This window comes from Siniperca chuatsi, linkage group LG2, assembly GCF_020085105.1.
Source record: "Siniperca chuatsi isolate FFG_IHB_CAS linkage group LG2, ASM2008510v1, whole genome shotgun sequence".
Taxonomy (NCBI): Eukaryota; Metazoa; Chordata; class Actinopteri; order Centrarchiformes; family Sinipercidae; genus Siniperca; species Siniperca chuatsi.
In genome coordinates, this window is record NC_058043.1 from 21,857,065 (window position 1) to 21,882,702 (window position 25,638).

Below are 25,638 nucleotides of genomic sequence, written 5' to 3' on the forward strand. Positions count from 1 at the left end.
CGGTCTGCCTCATCGTCACTGGAAGAGGATTAGGACAAAGAAAAAAAGAAAAGAGAAAGAAAAACAGACGCATGACATGAATCTTATTCTATAAATATAAATAATAAATATAAATTAGCCTGGTAATTCATCTTAGAGCTCAACATTTTTTTTCAGAAAGTTCTGAAGGCTAATACAAAATATACAATGTCAGCTGCTTTTTCTTTCAAGTGTCAGATGCTCGACTGTGTTGAAACTGCCAAATGTTTTAGGTATGTGGGTTCATTGGGCTTATTTTATAGTAACGTGGCAAAATTAGTAGCCCACATTTGGAAGTGACAGTGTTCATCTACGGAGCTTTTAATCTATTAGTGTTTGATTGCATCCAAGCTGTGGCAGAGTAATTGAGTTAAATAGTTAATATAATATGACATAATTAAAATACTAATCTTATTCCCTTGTTCGGCTAATTCTAAATTTGACTATTTTCTTGAGCGAAACAGACATAAACATCAGCAGTACTGTAAGATCGTGGGGATGATGATGGTTGGATGTACACCAGCCAGGTTTTATGTTATACTGTCTGTTATATACTCTTTTTTTTAAGTGAGCTTATGTGAAGAGGCTTCTGTTCAAGTCTCAGCTAGCTAGCTTTGTAGACCCTCATCCTCCCATGATTCCTCCTGTTCTCCAGAGGTGTTACGGCGGGGTGTAACTAGTCGGCGCTCTCCCCTCCTCTCCCTCCGCGGTGCAGCTACGCCTCTCGCCTGTCTCGGCAGCAGTGTAGTAGTAATCTGCCTGCCGCGCACTGAGCTTGCATTTTGTGTCAAGGTGCCACCGGGAGAAGGGCGACAGACTGCTGCGCGTCAGGGGATACCAGTCACCATCCGCACGGTTCAAGCGACATCCAGCCGCGGGCAATGACATTAGCAGACTGAAGTGGGAATACACGAGAAAACGCAAAAATGACGGTGGACTTTGAAGAATGTATAAAAGATTCACCCCGATTCAGGTAAGGCTGCTCTTCACAGGCACATCACAGCGGTGCGCAAAAATGGCACACCTTCTTTTACGCACGATTTTTTATATATATATTTTTAGACGGGGACTGAATGTTTCCACTCAAGCAGAATTTGTAGTGGCATCAACAGGGTGAATAATACAAGATGTGGTTTTGAATGTCTGATTCGCTCATGTGTTCAACAGCATGATGGCGTTTTTCTTTTTCATTTTTGAGCAAATCTTCAAACATATTCCTTGGATTATTTCAAATGGCACATGCGGTTTGTTATTAAAACATTTATTTGCATTGTGATGCATTTGCTGGAAGACATGCGTGTGGCAGTGGTTCCTATGTGATTTTTGAATATGGCTTGTGACGTTAGCTCAGTGCATATGAGAGGAGGGACACTCATTGCCACGCGCAGTGAGGATCCATTTTACACGAGTGTAAAAAATTAGAAGTGATTTTCAGTCCTGATGTCATGCTTTAATCAACCCCCTGATATGCACTAAATAGGAAAGCGGCACTTCTTTTAATGTGGCCTTTTAACAAGTGAGAGTGTAGAAGTGGATCCTCCTGTGTGTGAGTGAGCGTTGCAGCATGGCACACAGGTTGGGTGCAGTCTTCTCATTTGCTCACAGAGGAGGCCCCTGCAGTCACCCAGTGTGTATCTGTGGTAGGAGACTGGAGAGGAGATGCCCTTGCTGCAGCTTTGGCCTGGCTGGCAGAGAGAGAAGTACACTCTCTCTGCAGGGACGGAGCTCGTATCCCGGGCAGCACAGATCCAGCTGTTCAGCCCCTTGCCTGCCTGCTGGAGGGATGTAGCCACACTCAGTCCACGTGCCAGTCTGGCTGCACTCCTGTGCAGGCTGATGGGAGACTAGCAGAGGAGATTCTAACAGAATGTAGGCCAGGGATCCCCCCTGTTAGTTATGCCAGGGAGACGGGCTGGTAGTGTCATTTATTCAGTGTTTTACTGAGAAGCAGCAGAATGTTAGTTTATCCTGTTTATAGACAAATATTTTTTTTTCCTGTATGTCTGTATTCCCGTTTTCTCTTCTGTTTCTCCATGTCAGCGTCTGTTGCCTGTTTGCTCTCTGCTCTCTGTGTTTGTCGTTTTCTTGCTTCCCTCTTTCCTCTTCCTCTCTCTCAGACACAACTTATCCTATTAGTTGAACATTGTGTGACTAGCAGATAGTTTGTGATTTGAGTGAGCAAGCAGACAGTGGAATGAAAGAAAGAGACTGGGGGAGACAGACATTCAATTTGCTGCTTAAATCCCACCTCAGTGATGGATGGCCAAGACAGAAGGTCACAGGAAAAGGCAGAGAAGCAACACACATTCAGATGCTTCCCTTTTTCTGCCTGGTTCACTTTACCATGGTCTTATGAAGACTGCTATTTGGAAAATTCCACCACTGACAAAGGAAGCTGATGTTTCCTTGGGTTTAAAAGCAGTAGGAAAAATGTAATGTTGTGTAATACCATGATCAATAATGATGGTGATGAAAAAATGATAATTATAATACTGGTCAGTGTTTCCTTTACATACATATAGCTGTGAAGCTTTTCAGTTAGTAAAACTGCCCTCAAAGTGACCATCATAAGGGCAACTGCCTGGCTGTACGGATATTCACATTAAGATCTCTAAACAAATGGCAGCAGGTCTATTATCAGTGTTGCGTGACTTGCCATTTAATTAAAGACAGTCATTGCAGAATTTCCCATTATATTGGAGTGACTGGTGTCCCAAGTTTTTTTTTCTCTTCCTTGTCTTCTCTTCCTTTGTCATTCTGGAGAAACAGGAGAGAGCCAGTCATGTCTGTCTTCCCACACATGGCGCTAAAAGAGCTCACACACACCCTCTCACTACAGGTCTTAACTTGTGCACATGCATGATTGGGTGAGCTTGAAAGAAATTTTAAGGTATGCCTTAGTATCTATAACACATTATCTTTTTGTTCATTCACCTTCTCACACTTACTGTACTCTAAACTCTTTATTCTTCTCTTGCCCCCCTGCCTTTTATTCAGCGACCACCTGCTGCATTCACTCCGTCTATAACAAAAGCTGAGATGAAGCCTGTGCACCTGCCAATAGTTGTTGGTGCTAAATGGTTGTCATCGGATTTCCTGGAGGCACTTTGCTCTCAGATGTTTGTCACCACTGGGTCGGGTTTTTGGCTTGTCTACACTGAGGGTTCATAGAAGTTATCATGCTTGTGGTTTCATTTTGATGGTAGAACCGAATTGTGGTCGGACAAGTTTTCAACAACGTCATTATTATGAACTAAAACAATTGACTTGAACGTGATATTTTTATAAGCAGTGCTAGGTGTAGCGAATTACTAAGTACACACACGTTACTGTGATTGTTTTACTCTAACACATTACTATTTAATTTTGTAAATCACCGTATATTTACTGACCTAATGATCCTAAAGGGAAGTATTACATGATCCTTTTAGAACTTATATTTAGGCCTTTCATTGACTATATTGTAGTATTAATATGCATATGTGGGTGTGAGCCATTGCCTAGCAACGGCTGCTGTAAGTGAGAGAAACGAGAGCGCGGAGAAAAGAGTACAGAAAATGTAAGAATGTAAGTGGAGAGCGGGTCCTTTGAAAAGACAAGTCATTACTTTGAATTTCCCATTCAGGGAAGAATTTCATTATGACATGTAGGTTTTGTCCAAAAGCATCTGTTGACTGTTTTCTGAGAAGGTTGTTCTGTGTCCATCCATCTACTTTCTGTTTTGATACATTTCATGGGTAGGAAAAGTAAATGTAAAGTAATTCTTAGGGTAATTAGATTTATTAAAGTGTAGTTATAGTGGTTCTTGGTGGAGTTGGTGAGTCCCATGTTGAAACCCTCACTTAGCAAAATAACAAGCTTACTGCTGGTGGGGTGTGTCTCCACTGCTTTATGGCATCTGTAAACTAATAACAAAATGAAAATACTGGATATGGAATAGCAGATGTTGCCTCTAGTGATGGGTATCTCAGGACAGCGGGGAGTTTGGAGAACCAACCTGCCTCTCTTTGTCATCTTTCTCAGTATACAGCACCAGGCTGTCCCGACAGGTTGAGTGAGTGAGTCAACAAGACTCATAAAGTGACAGGAGGACACAGATAGGCAGAGTGGACACAAAGGATAAAGTTGTTTGCAAATGTGCTACACAACTTAAAACAGTATTATATTCTGCCTTTAAAAAAAACAAAATACAACTGGTTTTAAATGAAGTTGTGACATTAGTCCAAAACATATAGAAACACTGGAATCTTGTTGAAGATGTTTTATAGTAGCCCACTACAAAACCAAACAACATTTACAAGGAATTACTTCAAAAATAATTTTCTGCATAAAATACTCAGCTAAACCAAAACCAGTGGTCGTGTAGACTGTTATTAGTAATCATCAAAATAGGACTGGATTGTGTCACAAATATCACTTAAAAGTTGTCAAACCTGCATGCTAGTTTACCTCATATTCAGATAATCTCTTCAGGCTTCAGGTTGCTGAATGTCACACCATGCAGCCAGGAAACGTTAACCATCGCTATACAAAGTTTTGCCTTTTGAAAATCACATATACAGTTAGGTAGATGTTTAATTCTTTTATTTATCTAATCTTATCCGAGCAGCATTGTTGCCTGTTCAGAAGTTAATTTTGATGATTTCTCATGTTCTTGCACTAGAACGTATATCTATATCAGAACAGATATCTGCTGAACCTACTTTGCTCTTGCCAGGTGTGTACTTCCCCTGTGGTTGCTATGGTTACTTGCAGGAATAACAGATGAGAGGTCACAACCTGTCGGTGCAGTCAGGGTGCTTTTTGATAGAGGCAGCCCTCAAACCCGACATTCGGTGGGAAAGGTAAGCAAACAAGGTATGTCTTATTATGTTGACTGAACCAAAGTGATTATTTTTTCATCCGCTTCCTCGGCACCTTCTCTTAATTCTAAATACAAGATGTTATTGCTTGTGCTGCTTCTCCAGTCCTATAGTCCCATGTTGGTTGTGTTAAGTCCCATAATCATTAAGTTAACACAACACTGTAGATTTGGAGATAGAGTTGGAGTCTATGAAATACTATATAATACATTCTGTTGAAAATACAGAGAGAGACAGTCTACATTATAAAATATTCTTAGATAAAGCAGCTTCAAGAACATCTCTCATTAGTGAACTGGATTTGGTAAAAGATTTGAAAGCACTAAAATAAGAAGCTTTTGGCCCCTCTTATATGTGATTTCTTACATTATTTTAAAAGCACGTCTCCATTTACTGGCAGATTAAAGTGCTTTTTGATGATCTAGATATTTGTCTGGCGCCCTGGTTTCTCTTAGCGGTCTGGATTTTTGTTCCCTACCTGCGTCATCATCACCTCTAATCCTCCTTTTACACACATCATTTTGCTTGTCTGAAATAATGAATGAATGGTCAGCAGCCTGTGAAATATGTAAATGTGCACCACGCTGCCTTCTCTAGTCGGAGGAGGGAATGTAGCACTGCTGTTGCCAAGGGTGACCAGTCGCTTCGACGGGCATGGCAACTACCTCTCCTCCCTCTGCCTCGGTCAGGGATGCACGGAGAGGCTCATATCTGTCCTTTTCAACAAAGAAACACACCCAGCTGTTTGCAGTGTGTGCCAGCAGGCAGGTGTGTGTGCCAGCAGAGACAGAGCACAGTTATGTTACTTGCAGAGTAAATGGAACGGCACATGGTGACCTTGAAACAGTGCAGATGATTTTACAGTAGAAAAGAAAATGCACTAAAGTGCTGAATAAGATTACCTGTTGCCAAAGTAGGCTGACATTGATGTAGTGCGTGTTTGCTAATGCAATGATGCCTGGAAAGAATCCCAGACCAAAGCCATAGAAGTATGAAGTGCCAGCTATCAACTATACACACAATGTCCTTGTCTGCTTGGCTTTAACTTATTTTGGAGAAAACCTCTTTCAGAGCCACCGTGACCCTCTGAACTTCACCAGAAATCCTCTCTGCAACATCAAATCCTTGGCAAAACATTTAGAAAGATTCCAGACCACTCACATTAAGTTGCTAATGTCAAGGCACTCATTCCCAACCACTCTCCCTAATGCATCCACGTACGCAGGAGATGTGCTCTGATAGAAAGAAAACGATCCTGCTGGCCTAGAATCCCTATCCTCTTACCCTCCAAATATGGAGGTTCTCCATCCATTTTAAAGCTTTTATATCAGTCCTGTTTTTTGTTATGCTGAGCTAAAGACGAATTTAACAAAACTGCTCTGCTTGAGATTTCTGTCTTTTCTCTAAACCGCTCAGTCCCGGGACTTCCATCAGTGTTTACTGGCAAACGGCAGAAAATGGCAAGCAAATCTCTTGCATTTGGCCCCTATCTTGAGGGATTTTTTGAAATTGCACAACTTCAAATTAACTACTGAAATTTTCAAAGAGGAGAATTGAGACCACATGAATACACACAGACAAAGTAGAAAACAGTTGTAAAGAAAGTCTTGCTAATAACACACTTGTATTATGGGATAAAAGCTCTGAAAGGTTGGGCTGCAGTAGATCCAGGATCAGGGAGACAATGATACGAGGATAGTTTTAGGAAACTCCTAATGATGTTGGTGGTGAGATCAGTAACTGTCCTCTTCCTCCTCCCCAGGGAAGTGACCATTTAACCACCAATTGACCTTTTAAACTCAAGTGTCACAAAAAGACAATGCAAAGCATCAGGGCTGACTTCCCCCATCAGTTCACATAAATATTTTAGTTCCCACTGCGTGTGTAAAGGTAGAGGCCTTGATGGAACACTCCAGCTGTGAACTGCAAGAAACACGTCTTTCATGTCAGAAGCATGAAAAATTGTGGTTACTTCAAAGGACTTGTGGCAGTTGAGATGTGGTGGTAGTGGACAGGAGGATAGGGGTTTCTAAATTTTGTCCTATCGGCACTCCAGCATCTATGTGGTGTCTGACCTTCTACAGATTTGTGGTGCTCTTTCTCTCCTCAACAAAGAAAATTCACTGTTGAAAGGTGGTGGACCAGCTGAACAAAGAGGGCAGCCCCACCCACGTTGCCTAGCATGTGTGCATCGAATTGATGCCTCTAGATGATAAAATGAGCACACTGCTTCAGTAAATTAGAGCCATGTGGCATCGCATATCACCTAAAGATGTTCAAATGAGAAAAGGCAGAAAGAGAGGCTGAACACAGTAGCTGTCTGCAGATGTTTGTTGAGTCCAAAAATCTTGGAGCAGTAATCATTTTTCAGGAAGTAATTGAGAGTTCTTGACAGCCCCAGAGCTTCCAAGCTGCATACTTGCCCACACAGCATCTTGTGCGGCTACTGAACAGTTTGTTTGCTTGGAAACATGGTGCGCATGGATTGCGATTGCTTCTCTGCTTACAAATCTGGAATTCCTGCTTGCTTGCCTGCATGTCTCTCCCATGAAATTAGGTATTTACTAATAAACAAGATCTAATGGCTTAATCCAGAGTGATCATTCATACAGAGGCCCAATCCAGACGTCCAAAGAATAATAATAACCAACATGTAGACTTAAGAGGAAATCTTCAAGCTCTGCCTGAATCGAACGCATCACATTAGAGCAGGTGTGTCACTGCGGTCCTCCTGTTGGTGATGATTGATTGAATTAGGCCTACAACACAACAAGAAGGCTTAACAGGGATTTCTGCCTTATCAGAACCCGCCCCACCCACTACCACTTTTCAACAACTGTGATTTAAAAAAAAAAAACAAAAAAAAAAAAACAAGGCTATTTTTGTTACCAGTGCTGGCATTCATCCTTGTTTTTGGAGGGTACACTCAGTAAATTAGAAGAGAAATTGTCAGGAAATTATTAAATTTAGAACCTCGCCAAACTACCGTATTTTATGTTATGGATCATCTTAATCAGAGGATTTTATTATTTTTATACTCATATGGACCTATGTGTCTGAAATAAAGTTAAATTTATACTATAGATGCCAAAATTATGCTTTTATTTACTTGATGTGATATCTGCGCATTTCATTATTCAATTTTCTGGTTGCTGACACTGAATATGTGATATAACATGCCAGAGTATCACAGTCAGAATTATTACCAGCTTTGGCCTTGAAAGTTAAATTGTCTGGATCAGAAACAGCATGGCTTGTATTTGTTTCAGTTTTATTGCACTTCTGATCAGTATGATTCACCATGCTTCTCTGGAGCCTTTTACACAGTGAACAGCTTTCACACCACTATATGCACCACTGATGCTAAGTCAAAATTACTGTAACATTGATACATGATTTTTAATTGGAACGCTCATGTATGCTGACTGAATCTTTAGCAAACGGTGATGGTTATGAGTGCTGTAATTGGAGCCTATATGTGGCTTTCACTGTTCCTGTCTGGTCTGCTTTTGTGTTATACGTGCATGTGTGTGCCTGCTGGCTAGCAATGTAGTGCAGTAGTTTGACATGTTCATGAGAGAGCATCAGTCCAGCACGTGGACACTTCCACTGAATCCACAGTGCAGCAGATTTTCTGCCACTCTGCTGCACGTGTTGCCGGGGGACTTAGTGCGGGACCCATATATGAAATAGGATTATCAGTAACCACACTCTCTGATTAAATCAACTGGATAGCCTACACACCCTATTTAAGCTCACACACTATCAGCCTCTTAACCCTGAGAACCTCAATACAATTTCCCCTCCCATTCAGCAGTAGTGTGCAGGATAATGTAGAACTGCAGAAATTGGTTTGACACAGTTCAGGACTTGTGAGCCTTCAGTCTGGTGCACAGAGGATTTCTGTGCTTGTCGGGAATATTAATATTTTGCCAGTTCAGGTACCATTTGCCATGGCTTTATGGTTTGATCCATAACATAATCTAACCTTTAGCCTTTCTAGCCTGGGTTATTTTAAGACCTATCCACATGGCACAACTTCAGAGGAGGATGCTTGAACCACAGTACAGTTTTAGAATTTGCTCTGAACGTTTCCAACAACAAACAAGGACAGCAAGGGTGTTTGTCGGGATTTGATGCTGACCTGCTGCTAGCAGATTTTGAACAGCTAGCTATAGCTGATGAATTCTGCTAACTTAATAACGCTAACTCCGTAAGATGGTTGAAAACTTTGCCTCCGGCTGACTCATTTAAAATCAAGAACTGTGTAAAAGGGTCTTAAATATGGACATATGCATGATATAAAGCTAAAAGACTGAGGCTAAAGCTACACGTGCCAGGAAAAAAGTCAGCATGACCAGTTTATGATCCATGTGTGAGACAAGGAAATAAAGACGCAGCAATGGTCCTGTATTGTGGGGTAGTGCTAGTTAGCCACTGTAGACTGGGTTACTACTGTAGGTAGCTAGTAAATACTAGCGAATGTTAGCCCAATGTTAACATTCGCACCTTATGTTAGAGCAGAAAGATGCGCTGTTTGATTAATTCCTTACACTTTCCTTTGCTGTTGTGTTTTTGGTTTTGTAAAGACACCACACTCCAGTTACAGCTATTAGCCTAGTTACGGTTGACAAGTCATTCAGTGGTCACAACTGTAATGCCTCTGTCTCTGTACTCCGTTTTCCTATTATAGAGCTATGATAGGGTAATAGGCCGTTAATTAGCAGCACGCACTCGGAAGAGAAAGCTTCAGTATATGTGCCTTACATTGCTCACCAGTCAATCTAGCTCACATCAGGGACATCAGCCAATGTGAAAAGGATTCTGGGTAATATTTTGAAATGACCTGAAACATTGGAAAACAACTCTACTTCAAGGTCACTTAGGTTTGTGGCAGATGTAGTGTTCCTAGCTTTAACCATCGAGGCTCAGAACAAATTTGATTCCTGTCATGAGTTACAAGAGTGAAAAATGTGGCACAAATCGAACCTTCTCACAGCTCTCACTGCAATTCATCCCCACTGAGATCAGGATTTGGTGGGAAGTTTGTTAAAATCCTGCCAAGGCCTGTTGAAACTTGAATCAAAACTATTAAGTAAATTGCCTGCATCTTGTTCCTGGGCTGCTTTCTTCATCTTGGCACTACGTAGTATTTTCTCAGTGAGAAACATTTGTCTATCCTTGGGTGTCCTGCGTCATTTAAACACTTCTTTTGTCTTCACTAAACTGCAGATTTCAAGGATTTTCCGGTTTCAAAACCCTGTTTGCTGGTTTGGCATGTCATGGCAGTTATATCTTTTGTCATAATGACTGACTGATAAACGAGCAGACTGACTTTTGGTTTAGGCAAACTGACTTTAAGCGCTCAAAATGGAAGCCATGTCTGAACTGTGAGAGAGTTCACTCCCCAGGAAGTCGTTAAATCGCACTGGGGGAAACAAGCTGGAACAGCCGGCGTGTGTAATATGTGGAATGCATCTGTAATGGCCAGACTTCAGTGCTGACAGCGACATGTTTAGGTATGCGTGGTCATGGATAAACCCTCTCTAGACGTTAGTAAATGTATGCACACATGCATAAAGCTGTTAAACATATAGCAGCATGTGTGTGATTGCACATGCAGTACACACATTAAAGACTGTTGGTATGCAGCATATGGTTCTATAGTGTAACCTTTATATGGCCATATTCTGCAGGGTGAAAGGGTCAATCAGTCAGTGGTTTCTCACGCTGCAGAATCAGAAGGTCCTAGAGGAGAACATGGTGTCTCCAAACTGTCTCAAAACAGTGAGGTTTGTGTCTGTAGAAACAAAACTTTCAACTTCATGGTGGCTTTTTGTTTGTTTTGGATTTTTCATACACAATTTTGCAATTCTTTATACAGTAGAGCTGAAGGAGCCTTAAATCATTTCTCATCAAGTATTTCTTGGTAAGGGTAAACCATTTAAAAACTCTGCCATGAAATATCAACTGCAGTCCTCATTGTTTACATCCTGTTCAAGTTGGTCAGAACTTAGAAATGTACCGGGACAAGCCAGTTCCACAAGACTGTCTATCCATCAGACTCTCTGTCTCTCTCTCTCACACACACTCTCTCTCTCTCTCTCTCTCTCTCTCTCTCTCTCTCTCTCTCTCACTCACTCACTCACTCACTCACTCACTCACTCACTCACTCACTCACTCACTCACTCACTCACACACACACACACACACACACACAGATTATTCTGTTGTTTATCTGTTGATCATTCAAGATCATAGTTGGTCAAAGAAATCCCTGCCTCTGACGTTGGTATGACTAACAGTTGGTTTCCTGTAAAAAGAGACATTTAGCCACAAGTGGATGTTTGTCATCCACACACAATGTGATGTGGTGTCACTGAGCCCTGCTTGCCTTCAAAAACGACCCAACTGGTTTAACCAACTGGCAGAGAAAAGACAGAAAAAGATGAGAGAGATGAGTGAGAGGTCTTTTGTCAACATCTGTCATGCCTCTTACTCTTACACTCGGTGATTCTCTCTTTCACTGCGGCAGTTGCACACATTTGTCTTCCTTTCTTTTTCTCTTGACATCGATCCTACAGGTATTCTGTCCTGCTCTCACCCTTTTACCTTTCTTTCTCTTCCTCCTCCTCCTCTTCCTCCTCCTCCTCCTCCTCCTCCTCTCTCCTTCCGTCCATTATTGGTAACCCAGATGTGGGATGGATATGAATCAGTGTCAGGGCTGCAGCAGCAATGCGGATTGGGTTTCAGTAGATTACCTGAGTATGTCCATCTGTCTGTTTTCTAACTGGATGAAGGATGCAGGAAGAGAAATTGCTATGGCTGGAGGGATGATAGGGGAGATAATTGATGTACGGATGTTTTTTAGAGACAGACGGATGGGTTGATTGGATGGATGGACTCAGAGGAGGTGTAGACTAAGGACATAGGATGGAGGACAGGAGGGAAGAAGGATTAATGGTCTCCATCCTTACTGTAGTGTGTTGTTGTCCTGGTAACATTAATACACTGAATGCATCATGAGTTACATTGTGGGCTGGACACACACACCCTGACAGCAAAGCATGAATGAAAACACACACATTGCGGGTAACCGTCGCATCAAATTATCACAAAAGAAAGAAGACAGAGTCCAGTAGAGGAAGTGGACAGCTGTCTTGTCAAATGGCGGGTGCTGCTCGGACACAGCTTCCCTGAGGTGACAAATGAAATAGTCATGCGGTTCACTCTGGCTCATTGCTGTCTCATGCAAACTAGAAGGAGAGATGGTGTGTGTTTTTGTGTGTGTTGACCCTCGCTCTCTCACATCTGGGATCCAGTTGAGCAGCTGGTTTAGATTTGGCCCAACTTTCTCTGCCTTAGTTCTGCTCTCTTAGTTTTGTGCACTGTTGTTTTCCTTTAAATCCTATTATTATTATTGTTATTTTCAGCTTGTTATTTCTTCTTCCTGTATACTCTTGTGCTTTCCTCAACTCTTTCAGTCTCTCTTTCTCCTCCTCCACCCACGTTCCTGTCGCCCCGGGCAGTATGTGACGCTGTGCGGAGGAAGCTAAACAGGATTGCATTAGAATTTTGGACCACTGACATTTAACTTCAGGTGTCTTTAGTAAATACCAACATTCATCCATTTGTTTAAGCTATTTGGATTTGTTACATCTTCTCACTTTGTAATCTCAGCTACAGTGTGTTGAGACATTTATCACTGATAGTTCCCTCGCAGGTTGTTGACACAGGCTCACTGTGCGTTTGGCAGCCCACCAGCCCTGATCCTCACTGAATCCAAACACCCCTGCAGTGTTGAAACCACAAGTGTGATTGACAAGCCAATCAGACATGAGGAGAGATGGTAAACACTGATTTCTCTCTTAAAAACTGATGGATTCCCTTTTCACATTCCCCCGTTCTTACATTATTCAGCCTGCATCCTTGCCTCAGATCTCTGTGGAATTCCTTGTAACCAAATGAAAACATTCCCATCTGCCGTGTCAGCAGTCCCGCACTTTCTTGGATCCATCATTCCAGCCCCCACAAAGTCTCTCTCTCACACACACACACACACACATGCACTCTTTCACATGGGGAGTGCTTCCTTCCATTTGTTGGATGGATTGCCCATTGCATACAAATGGAAAAATCAGAACAGCTGAAGCAAAGTCACCGGTAGATAATGGACAATATGTCTTGGAACAGGAAGGAGGGATGCCCATGCTCAATATACCATTGCTTTGGTATGTGGGTGTAGAATCAGGGTGGGAATTAGAGTTGACAGATGTATAGCTAGCTGAACAGGGAGGTTCTGTAAGAGAGATTTTGGCTGGAGAGAAGGGAGATTAAGGCTCAGCTATATGTGAAACAAGCATAACTAAAAGTTTCATGGTGACTGCAACATGTGGTTTACTTTGGACAAGAGAGCAATAAAACAGATCAGAACACGGGCAGTTAGGGCTCCATTTTCCCCCAAGTTGTGAAACAATTTGCATCAAATAGTGGAGTTAGCATAGTTAATTCAAACTTTACAACTCCCTTCAGTAATGGTATACTGTAACAATTGTCCTTGTGCATTGTACTAACTTTTTGGTGAAGCAGAACTTAATTGCAGCTACTTGAGGATTTCCAAAATCAATATTTTATAGTTTATAACATGTCTCTTGAAGTGTTTTACCATTAGGCCAGCATTAACATGTACACCTTTGTCTTGCAGCTTTGTAACCCCCTTGCAGTTAAAAGTAGAACTGTTCAAAACGCTGACACCATGTCATCTAGAAGAGCAGCTGACGATCAGAGTGTGATCAGCCAACTGCAGGTCCATAAAATAAGCTTCCATGCATTTTACTTGTTGTAGTGTGAAGGTTTTTAAATACATTTGAAATGTCTTGTACAACAAAAAAATTTCCTAGAAGGGAACTGATATGTAACTATAAATTCAAAGGAAGGTTCCTGAAAAGGATTATGTAATTTGGTACTGATTATAGGGAAAGTCCAAGTAATTCATTCCAATTCATTTTTAGCACAACCGTTCTTTGAAGGAAATTCCCCTAAAGATTAACAACTTCTTATAAACTCAATGCAAATACAAAATCTCAACTCAACATAGTTCTTTTCAGGAAACTTATTAGAAAGTTATTAGGAAATGATGGGACCTGTAAAATAACCTAATGCTACATTTACCCCAAGTAAGATAATTGAGCCTAATCACAATAGAGTCATCGGGTATCCAACAATGTCTGTTTTATAAGCTAAACCATGACACACTGTGCGATGTGTATACTGTATGCGCACACATGCACACACGTGCACTTTGACTGAAACGGCATACATGTTCCAGACTCCGGCTCTCTGTCCTGCATGCTTTTCTAGCTGTCTCAGTGTGCGGGGGTCTTGCATAAGACCACCCCTTGTGTTAATGTAAACCTGTCTCTTCATTCTTTCTCAATCCCTGAACCTCCCCTCCACTTTCCATCCAGCTTTTTTTTTTCTCCCATCACACCAATACTACACATCCATGTAATCATTAGTTAATACATAAATACACAATCATATTTCATCAATCATATTCTAATGAATGGCCCTGGGATTCTGGTTGAGAAAATGCTTGAAGTTCAGTATTTGAAATAAAAATCTGGCTATTGTCGTCAACTGTGAAATAATCCTCTGGAGTTGGCTATCACTGCATCCTCAATCCAACATTCAGTGATGCAGGCTGTACTTTGGAGCGAATGAATCACCAAATCAGGCCAACAGAAACTGGACATTTACAATTACAAGAGCAAATGGAACTTGCTGTACGGTCCTAGTGTTCATTAGATGTATAAAATGTTATCCCAAACTAAATCTGTCCTCTCTGTGAGCTCTGCGTCCTGTGATTCCCAGATTGTCTACGTGGCCTCTTCAGCAGATTCCATTTCCTTTCACGCACATACACTCAAAGATAAGGGACCGTTTGTGTGTCTGTGTGTGTGTGTGAGAGTGATTTATTGAACAGCCATTCATTGAAACTGTGACTTTTAAAAATGTGCTGAAGGGTCATTTAGGATTGTGAGGTCATCAGTGTATTCTGAAAGGCTCAAGTGAAGGAAGACATTAATAATGCAGTATGCAAACATCAGAACAGCCTGATTATAGTTTCATAGTTCAGATTGGCTGAAAGTTGACTTTTATGATTAGATATCATTGCAGCCAAACAGTCTCTATGTTTACATGCATGGAATAACTACAACTAATGAAATTCCAGCCAAAATCTGAAAAAGAGTAGCTGCCAGTGTACCCCACTACTAAGTAAAGTAACTTTTAATAAATGAAGAAAAAATGACGCAGGAGTAGTAAGTAATGCTTTCCACCATGTGTTCTATGCTGTGTAGAAATAGTTACATAGTAATGACCCAATGTTAAAGGAGTAATGGGTTTACATGCAACAGTATATGAATTTTAAAATGTTTTCATTACAGAACTACAAACTTAATGGCGTGATAAAACTGCTAAAACTGCACTGAGTAACAGAGAGAGAATAAATATCAGCAACAGTCTTGTATATGCAGGGGCAGTATATCAGTATACCACAGCTAAACCCAGAAAACCAAAACCAGACCTCAGGTTACTTTGTGGCCAAGATCCGATCAAATTGCGTGAGTGAGATGTTCGTGATCAGATGATTACTTAATGCCAACCAGACAGCCAGAATGAACCTCTTCCTGAGTGTATGGCACTGATGGACCATTCTTAGATGGATAAAAGTGTAAATCGGTGGTTGTTTCCTCTTTGGCAGATCTGGCTGTGGTGTCAGCAGGAGGCTTATTCCGCTGATGTTCTGTCTGTGCTGCCAAAGATAACAGGAGGGAAGCAGGCTTCTTTCTTCTGGTCCACAGCTGGTTCAAAGCAGCATCTCTTCTCTCTCACACGTAAACACACAGAGCCATAAATAGACACCTTAACCTAGAACATATATCTTTAGTTCTGCTACTGTAGGTTAGTGTGGGAAGAGGGATATAATCAAATATTAACACACGCTGTCACACTACTTCACCTGTCCAACGTATTTTAGTGTTTCACTTGAAAAAAATCCCAAACATTTGAAATGTGTCATTGAGTATTTTAGCTCTGATCATGTGACAGATTTAAAACATTTAACTTGTGAGTGTCCTGGCGCATGTCACACCTTGCCCTGATTCCCCCCCCCCCAGTATATTCTCTCTTTCTTTTCTGTCTACTGTCAAAGTCAAAATGGCATAAACACAAATAAAAAACAACAACTTCCCTTTCATTTAGAGGTAAGAAATATGAAACACAATATCTCAATACTAGAATTTTGTCTGGATACAATTTACATAGAGAGATGATAAACATTAATATTGAGTTATTGGCCAGCCCTACAAGACAACATTTTGTAAACATTAAAGTTAAACAGACCTCCCTCTGAATATATCAGATGTCCTGCAGTCAGCACATTAGATCAGATTTCTCACTTTGACAATCACCCAGGTCTATGTGTTTGTGCGTATATACGTATGTTTGCCTTAGCTTATGTATATATAGTATGTGTGTGTGTGTGTGTGTGTGTTTGAGGGCTGAAACAAAAGGCAGGCCTTATCTCTTCCAGACATTCTTTAAGACAGAAGTCATGCTCTGTCCCGAGTTAAAGGGAACAGCGTCTCCTTGTGCTTAGCAAAGCCAGAGGAATGCATATTTAGCTTACCTGTAAACCTGTCTGTATCAGTCCGTTAATATCTGTATTATCTTCTCTTCAGTCATGTGTCAACATTTTACAAACCAGTCGGGAACAAGTGGTGATGACTCTTGTTTTTCTTTTGACAGGTGTATGAAGTAGAGTTTCTACTTCCTGTATATTTGGCAACACAAGTTTTAACAGGTGCTTTGCAGAGGTGGCTTGAATCCAAATTCTTGTATATTTTTATCATTGCTAGTCAATGTTGCTCCGGACTGCTGTTGTTTTCAGTGAAGACCACCTCGCACTGCCATCTTAATATACTGTGTCCTCAAAAGCCTGTTTTGATGGAAGGAAAGGGCTGAAATATCCTAAAGGAACACATGCACTTTCATTCTGATTTGAGTTTCTCTTTCTGGCTTTCAGCTGCAGGCGTGTGGGGGTTGTGATACATAGCTGGGTTAGTCATTGGCATCGCAGCATCACAATATTTCTTGAGCTCTTGCCATGTTGAGTCATCGCTGTACGGTGAGAACATCAAGTGTGTTTGACACTATAAAACTGAAGAAGATATTTTTGCACTTCAGCAACAGAAAGCTAATAATGACAATGAAAATCGTCCTTTTTCTGTTTGGATGCATTTGTTTGTATGTTTTCCTGATAGCTCTCATAAATAGGAGAATTGATTCCTCCAATGTCAAGAGGCAGCTGGATACAAATTCAAAAGACACAGTAACATCAATTGATGGCTCATTTCTTTCTTGAGCCAAAGACATGCTGTACAACTGTATACTGATACGGATCCTTTGTAGATCATCAACCCAGCTGAGCTGCTCTTTTTCTGTGTGAACAATTGCCAATGGGGAGCTTCTGTATTCGCTACATATAGCCTCTTGTGTCTGTCTGAGGGAAAAAAAGTCTTGCTGAGAGACATACTTATATTTATCACACTTTGCCTGCATTCATTCCCTCCCAGACTAATATACAGATGTGACATAAATATTTAGCTGTGGCCTTAACACAAGATACTATCCAAGTCACTGCTATCTGTCCCACACTTTGTCTTCTGGACTCTAAAGAGGATAATGGGACGTTTCCTTTCACTCTTTTGCAGCCAATATCTGTCTGGACATTGGTTTTATATTGTCTTCCAGTGTGACTCCGTCTCTAGACTCCACCACTCCTCTGTCATCCCTCACAATCAGCTGGCTGTTTGGCGGGATGGATGCAAAGAGGATAGAAGCAAAAGAGTACTGGGAACAAAGTGCTTACACACCGCAGGGGGTCCTCACTGTTACACTGTTTTCTCATGCAGGCTGTGTCTGTGTGCGTGTTGGCTGCTGCTTATACCCCACTGGGAGGTCAGCGGAGGTTAAAGAGGATGGAGTTTGGGATGAGCTTGCAGTCCCACTTTCAATGCTGTCCTTTTTTAGCTTCCTGCTGCTTTCAGTCTGTGGTGGGAGCGCTGCTGTGTCTTTTTAAAGTTTTGCTGAGCTGTCCCATCACAATTTCTCAACTCAAATCACAAAGGTTGGGTCATGTCTTACTTGCTTGAAAAAAAGACACTCTTTAATATGCAGGGGGTGTTGCCATCATGTTAAGTGATCTTGACATTCCTGTGCTTGATCAGAGTCGTAGATGCACCATCTGTCCAACTCTCCATCTTACAACAGTTTCTTTAACCCCCTAATTTGAGAAGATGAGGCCCATCATTTATACTGTGTGGGGAGTGAGTCTGTGAGTGCACATTCCTCAGAGTGTGAGTGGAGCATGATCAAACATGCCCTCAAGCCCTAGATGGTTCAACACCGAAACTCCCAACTCCACCCAGGCCACAGCTCCCCTCCTCTAGGACAGAGGGCACAAGGCTGTGTGGGCCTAGCTTTTGCTGTCTTTTGTCAAATTGAACACTAGAATATGTGCGCTGTTCGCAAGTGTGTTTCCGTATGACAGGTAGCTTACTTGGATGACATGTCGGAGGTTTGTGGTTGATGACAGGTTCCATTCCTTCTTTAGCAATATTTAGAAATGATCTGTCAACATTAAAGGAGTGACTAATGGCCAAATCTAGATCACTTTTTACTGACCACCAAACAGAGCCATAATGTTGGAGATCAGCGCTGTTGCCCCCTGCTGAGATGATGTAGATAGAAATGAGCCCAACACACCCCTCCATGAACAACATTAGGAGGGATTGTTTTGTTATGGTAATCAGAAATATTGCTGAAATTTTCTACCACTTTAATGCACAGCAGGGATAAACATAGGATCAGCAGGAGGGAGCGAGACAGCTGTGTGTGTGTGTGTGTGTGTGTGTGTGTGTGTGTGTGTGTGTGTGTGTGTGTGTGTATACTGTATATGTGTTTATATAGGACATTTTAGAGTTTGGTGTGGAGCAGATCATTGGTTTATAATTTTATAACCCTCTGTTTCTTTCGCTCAAGACTTTCTGGCGACAGAACAATTATGGTCACTTGATGATGATGTAACTCACATTGCATTTCTCTAAGTCAGCAGAGTGGCTTCCTGTGGAAAAAGGTCGCTGAGTTTTTCCCTGTTTTACTCTCAGCGCTTCTCTCTTGGCAAGAGAGGAGAGAAAGTGTTGTATTTTCCAAGAAAAAGCAGTTCCACCTGGCTTAAGTTGCGGTTACAATACATTAGAGAGAAATAATTTCTGTCTGCTTCACACTCTGAAGCTTCCAACACACTTCCTGTTGGCCTGTTGATGGAATGTACTCTGGAATGATATAATGACGTTTCCACATCCCAGACTGCTCTGCCAGAAATATTTATAAATGCATTGTGTTTATAGAGAGTGGCCTACAGAGCTCCTGCTCATGAGTAATGATCACAAAGATGCATCACATTTTGGCTAATGTTCTGCTTTAGTGAGACCAGCAGGCAGGTGGCCTGACAGCTGCTGGGAAGAAGAGAAACTGTATCTACTCTCTAATAGTGTGTTTGTTGTTAATGCTTTGTTGAATTATATAGCTACTGCACAGACAAATGTGCAGCCACTGTTGTCCATTATCATCTGCTGCTCATAATATCCTGTATACTGTAAGATTGTAACTCACTCAAATGTCCCTGACCAATGCCCCTGCCAGTTTGAAGCAAGAATCCACCAGTATGGATGGCCATGTCCTCTTTAAAAGTCAAAATAGTCACCTTTCTTGTCATAATAACTTGTGGTAAAGTACAGAGCAGGAATAATATACTATAGTTGACTGTTTACACCTGAAGTTTACCATAGTTGGACTTCTTTGCTGTGAACTAGTGCTGAAACAATAAGTTGATCGACAGAAACTTAACCGACAACAATTTTGGCAATAGATGAATTGTCATTTATCAAGCAAAAATTGTATTTGGACTTCTGTTTGTTCAATATGAAGCTACAGCCAGCAGCCAGTTAGTTTAGCTTAGTATATAGACTGAAAACAAAGGGAAAAGCTAGCCGGCCTCTGTCCAAACTCTACCAGCGCCTGTAAAGCTCACTAATTAAGACATTATCACCTGTTTGTTTAATCTATACACAAACCAAAGTATAAAAACGACACTTTGTGATTTAATGGGGGTTTATGTGTGGGACTATTTCTTGGTGGGGCACATTAACTTCCTGTTGTCTCCTTTGTTCTCCTGGATAGTAAGTGAGTTTTAGAGGTGTTGGTAGGTGGATTTTATTACCTTAGGACAGAGCCAGGCTAGCTGTTTCCCTCTGTTTCAAGTATTTATGCTAAGCTAAGCTAACTGGCTGCTGACCTATATCTACCATACAGATATGAAAATGGTATCGATCTTTTCATCTAACTCTTCGGCAAGAAAGCGAATAAGCGTATTTCCCAAAATGGAAATGGAACTGTTCCTTTAAGTATAATTTTACCTTAAAGCAATAGTTCAACAAAATATGCCTGAATGGCTGCTGCAGTTTTGGTGAGTTTTGCAGACGAGCACAGGATCAGCACATTACTTTGTCTCAGTCAGCTCAGTTTTGTGTAAACGGAGACTCGGGGACACAAGTAACGGTTGTCCTTTTTGTCAGCATCATGTTTAGTCTCTTTGTGTCATCAGCCATCGGCGCAGTCAAATGTTTTTTCAGGGAATGAGTGTGATGTTTGTTGTGTGTTGGGGAGGGGAGTTTAAGGGGAAGCAGTGAAGGCGTCTTTGTTAGCCACGCATAAGATACTAGTGTTTGGCTCGGCTTGTTGTTGGTGTCAAAAGGCAGTCTGTTTAGGCAAGTGTGTGTTTTTTGTGAGAGGATCGTTTACTCTCTTTTAATAGAGTCTGTGCATGTGTTAATAGTGGTGTGGAGACTTGAATCAAGTTGCATTGTGTTAAATGTATGACTGAACAGCTTCAAATGTTTAAACACTTTCTAGATTTAACTGCACTGATTTAACCAGGAAATAGTTGAGTCTTTGTGGACAATGATTATACACATGAATATATGTTCACCTATGCATTTGTAGTGCTCTTTGTTTTTGTCCTCCCCTCTCTCTCTCTCAAACACACACACAAACACACTGTCTTCAGCCTAATGCCAGCAGCTAATGAAGGAAGGTTACAGGCAGACAGCAGGCAGACAGAGAGATTGGCAGACGGACAGACGGAGGCGTGCACAAACGAAACAAAGAGAGAAGGGGGAACAGAGGAATTCTGGGGGGAGAAGGCTGTCATGGACAAATATTTGAGCAAAACACTGAGACAATTTGAGAATATGATGACCAGGACTCTGATCCTCTCATAGCGAACCCTTTGACAATGCAGACAATCAATGTAAAAGCTGCAAATACTTGTTTGAGGTGACCAAAATTGGTTTTAATATAGGGGTTGGGTAAATGTGGTTTAGGATGTAAGAACAAAGAAATGAAGGATGGGCTGCAGTTACTGTCCCCACCCCAAAACCACCTGCATCTGCTCACTGTCAGACAAAGCAAAATCATCCACCCTAACAAGACATGTGATCTATGGTTTTACCTTTAAAAGCAGCAGTGAGCTGATTTTATGTTTCCAATGTAGTTTCACACTTTTTTCTTGCAACAAGTGATGGTATGTAGAAACATATGGAAGAATAATGCAGATCACATCATTAGTATCAAAGAAATGTCACTCCTGAAACCAGCATTTTTCAATACAAGTAAAAACATCTAAACCCCACAATTTCTTTACCAGGACAAAAATGTACAACTTGAATAAGAGAAAAAATGACATGTTATAATTGATAATTTTGCAGGGGGCAGGACTGACCACAGAGCCTTTGTAGCTTTTAGGGATCAGTATGCTACTCAAGGGCACTTTGCCTGTGGCAGCAGGTTCTGTAGATGCACCACAAGCCACGCTACAGCCACTAGCTCACCGCTGTAACACACTGGCCTGTCCGTGACAAAGATTGTATCAGCAGGCTGTTGTGTTTTTGGCTGATTTTCTCTCAGGAAACGAAGCGTTGTAAGAACACGCTTCAATGGAAAATGAACATTTTGGAAAAGGAGGGAGCCGGTAAGACTAAAAGGGAGATATACAGGGACAGACGCATCAGACAAAGAGGAAATTGGTCAGGAAGAAAAGCGTGAGTAATGCTGATGCCTGTTGCCATGGTGATTGGGGTCAATGAATGGTTGCCATGGAGCTCGCTACTTGGAATTCTGGGAAGGGGATATTTTGATGTGTGTGTGTATGTCTGTGTTTGCAGTCTGAACTTGTGGGTGGAGGATGATGAAAGTGTGTATACATTATAAATGAGACTGTACAGTTTGACACAGTACAGGCGGCTTAATAACAACAAGATGACTTTTGCCACGATCATGATCATATGTTTGGGTGTGTGATGGAGACACACCCAAAAACATGACCTATGAGAAACTGTCTTTTCAGCCACTATTGGGTTGATGGATGAATTTTGGAACCTGAGTTAATTACGTAGGTTTAGGTTTTAATGTTTTATGTGTTTTATGGTGTACATGCTATGGGGGGAGTGATATGGATTAGGAAAATGTGCTAAACAAAAGTACTTATTGTGGGTGATGTGGATAAAATGGTCTATTATGGTAAATATGATTTTATTGTGATATTGTAAATGTTCTGGAAAACCAATTGAGGAACTGTTAATGGGTATAAATAACCAGACAAGAATATCTGTTTTTGGTTAATCCACTGAGTTAAATATCTGACAAATCAAGCTTCATTATACTGATGCCAAAATCATATAACCATCCATTGTTTCCCTAAAGAAGCCCTGCTTATTGCTTACTGGTGTAACATTCCCTCATATCTGATTGTTGATAAATTTGCATATATGTTCTTATCACCCACCACTACTGTGTGCCCTGTCTGACAATAGACATGTCAGGTGTCAGTGATGTCATGGATAATAGTGTCATATAAGCCCATAAGAGCCATGCACCGTTAAGCACATATGCATGCACATAAGACAACCTTAAGCTGTTATTACTACAGTAAAACATGCATGAGGATCCTTTTAAAGAAAGTCACTTTAGTTTATTTATGCTCACGGCCGTTCATCTTCTTTGAGGCATGAAAATGTTGTTTTCGATAAATGTTCCAGCTGTCAGCAAACAATTGTTCACACAGCAGCAAGAGCCCCATGACTTATTCATCCTCTTAGTTTAGCAGAAAGTTGGGTACCTGTTCAATTGAATGGAACTAAATTTGGCAGATTGAATGTTTTACATGTAGTTTTGGCTTCTGTCCTAGTAGAGTTTTCTGATGAGACCATGTACTGTATTTAGTAGGTTTCTGGGTCTGTGTGTGTGTCGCCTGTCATATTCTGCATCTGATTCATTTGCTTATTTCTGCTTATCTGTTTCTATGTGTGTGCGTGTGTGCTTGTTTGCTCAGTTTGTCATATCCTACATCTCATTCATTTGTTTATTTACAATCTGTGTGTGTGTGTAGACTACACATGAGACAGTGGATTTGCTTTCCGTCCACCTGATATCAGTAGAAAATTAGTTCATTGCACATCATGGCCTGAGTCAGCTTGCAAATAATGCAAAATAAAAGATGCAGGAATTACATGATAAACTGTTGATGATACAATAAACTGTCTTTGCGATGTATTAGTAAAGTGCAATAAACAAAATCTCACACAAATACACACATATACATGCATTATAGGTCAGTGACTTAGAGTAGGAAGCACCACAGAAGAGGTTGAGCTTAAATTAAGATTTATCCAGGGCACACATGTGATTGTGTACTTGATGCATTGATGCCCCATTATATTTGATGAGATGCTGCAATTTTGATTTCAGTCCTAAAGCAGATGTTTTCCAGTTATAGCTTGTTCACTGTTGCTCCAGTCCCCTTGTTAAACAGGTTCTTGCATCTTACTCGACATAGCCTCATGTTTGTTTTACTCAGGGCACATAATGTCTAACAGACATGTATCGTATCATTTCCTGTGAACATCTTTGCTAATGTCTAGTTGCATGTGATTATTTTAGCCATTGGGTCCAGGCTTGTCTGGTATCAGAGGACTTGTTGTTCCCTCTGCTGCTGTTCCTCTGGTCCTTGAAGTGATGCTGATGTGGATGTGATGCCATGTGACACATCGAGTCTGGGAGACATGGGGGCTCAGATATGTCTCTGGGCTGGAAGCCGCGTGTGTGTCTGTGTGCACTTCACTGTTGTGTGAAGAGATGCGAGAGGATAGCCACGCAAGCTTCATGCTAGAGTACACACACGGCATGGAGGACGAGAATAGACTCTGTACACTAGTGTGGATGGTTGTTGGGGCTGACGGGAGTGCAGCTTGTGCACGTGAGCCCGCCCCCCCACACACACACATCGGTGATGTCAGACCATATACAGTATGCTACCACTGGGAGTATGAGCCCATCCCCCCTCTGGACTGGGTTGCATCATCATCATCATCATCATCATCATCAGCGGATCAGCTTTGGGGTGTTCCTCCAGTGGACACACAGAGGAAGCAAGTGTCATTGAGACCAAATTTTGAAACACACACATACATCATCTTCTTCCTCGCTGCCTTGTTATCTTCATGCAGCCGTTGTGTCTTGCAGCATAACCCATACTCTAATAATCCCATAACTCTCTGGTGCATTTAGTTATAGGAAACACATTAATAGCTGTGATACCGTACGCAGAAAAGGACAAATAAGGACAAACATACAATGACAAGCTTACTCTCACTCTTAAACACACACACTTGCCTCTGTAGTGCTGGGGGGAGGGTTGTATTTAACCTTGGCAGAACTGACAACCTACTTAGTGTATTGATTTTCAAAGCTCTGCATAATTCTCAAAGCACTTTGACAAACATGCACCAACAAGCATGTCAAAAACATATTGGGTATACATGCAACACAAAGCACAAGCACCACAGTCTATTTGTTGAAGCATGTACCAAACTTGAAAACTTGAATCAGTAGTGTGTGGGCTGATTCTGTATTAAATGTTGTCATCACTTGTCAGTAACTCTTTATTGGCAATGTGTGCTGGAAGACATAACACACTTTTAATGAGCTTATCCTCTAAAATTGAACAGCTGTTTGCCATTGGATGTGTTTGGTTTGTAGCGACTTAATGGAGAACGTGATGCTGTAGGATTTCCCTCACTGCTTGGGAGTGACGCTTGTATGTGCGGTGTTGTATTTCTAATTGACATGCAGCAAAAGAGCAGAAACTGTAAGCCAATTTGAGGAATTACACTGCAACGCCAGACATTTTGCAACAACAATACTCAAGCGCAACAAATTACTCAGACGGCTTAATGAAAGTCTGTGCTCCCATCAACTCTGTTTTCCAGCTCTCTTTTTTTCTTCGAAAACAATATAAGTCAGCCCTCTGTGCAGACCACACACACGCCTGCCTGCTGTGTCAGTGTCACGTTGTGTTTGAGAAAAGTGGCGTCTGTATAAACAGTGTGTGTTCTGGATGAGAGAAGAAGAAGACAAGTGCAAGACAGATACAAGTCGAGAGTTAGCTGAACATCTCCAAGCATTGTAAAAAATCTCAGGAGCAGAAAAGAATTCTGGGAATGTTGTTCTCCGGGGCAGGTGCTAAAGCTGCAGACTGACATCTCAACTCCCCCCTCGCTGTGCACTTCCCCTCTAA

The 25,638-nt window shown here is 41.4% G+C and overlaps 1 protein-coding gene across 7 annotated transcripts in view; it reads left to right on the forward strand.

The window, feature by feature from the left end:
• Positions 1-706: 706 nt before the first annotated feature.
• The window catches only part of acap3b (ArfGAP with coiled-coil, ankyrin repeat and PH domains 3b), a 56,436-nt gene continuing 31,504 nt past the window's right edge, over positions 707-25,638 (forward strand). For 3 of the 7 annotated variants that reach the window (XM_044180260.1, XM_044180244.1, XM_044180287.1), the window contains exons 1-2: positions 710-991; positions 4,774-4,862. In XM_044180260.1, the coding sequence (XP_044036195.1) occupies positions 4,783-4,862 (80 nt within the window). In that variant the 5' untranslated portion in view covers positions 710-991; positions 4,774-4,782. Of the gene's footprint in view, positions 992-4,773; positions 4,863-25,638 lie in introns of all 7 variants that reach the window. The other 4 variants (XM_044180267.1, XM_044180252.1, XM_044180235.1 and 1 more) reach the window with 4 other exon arrangements.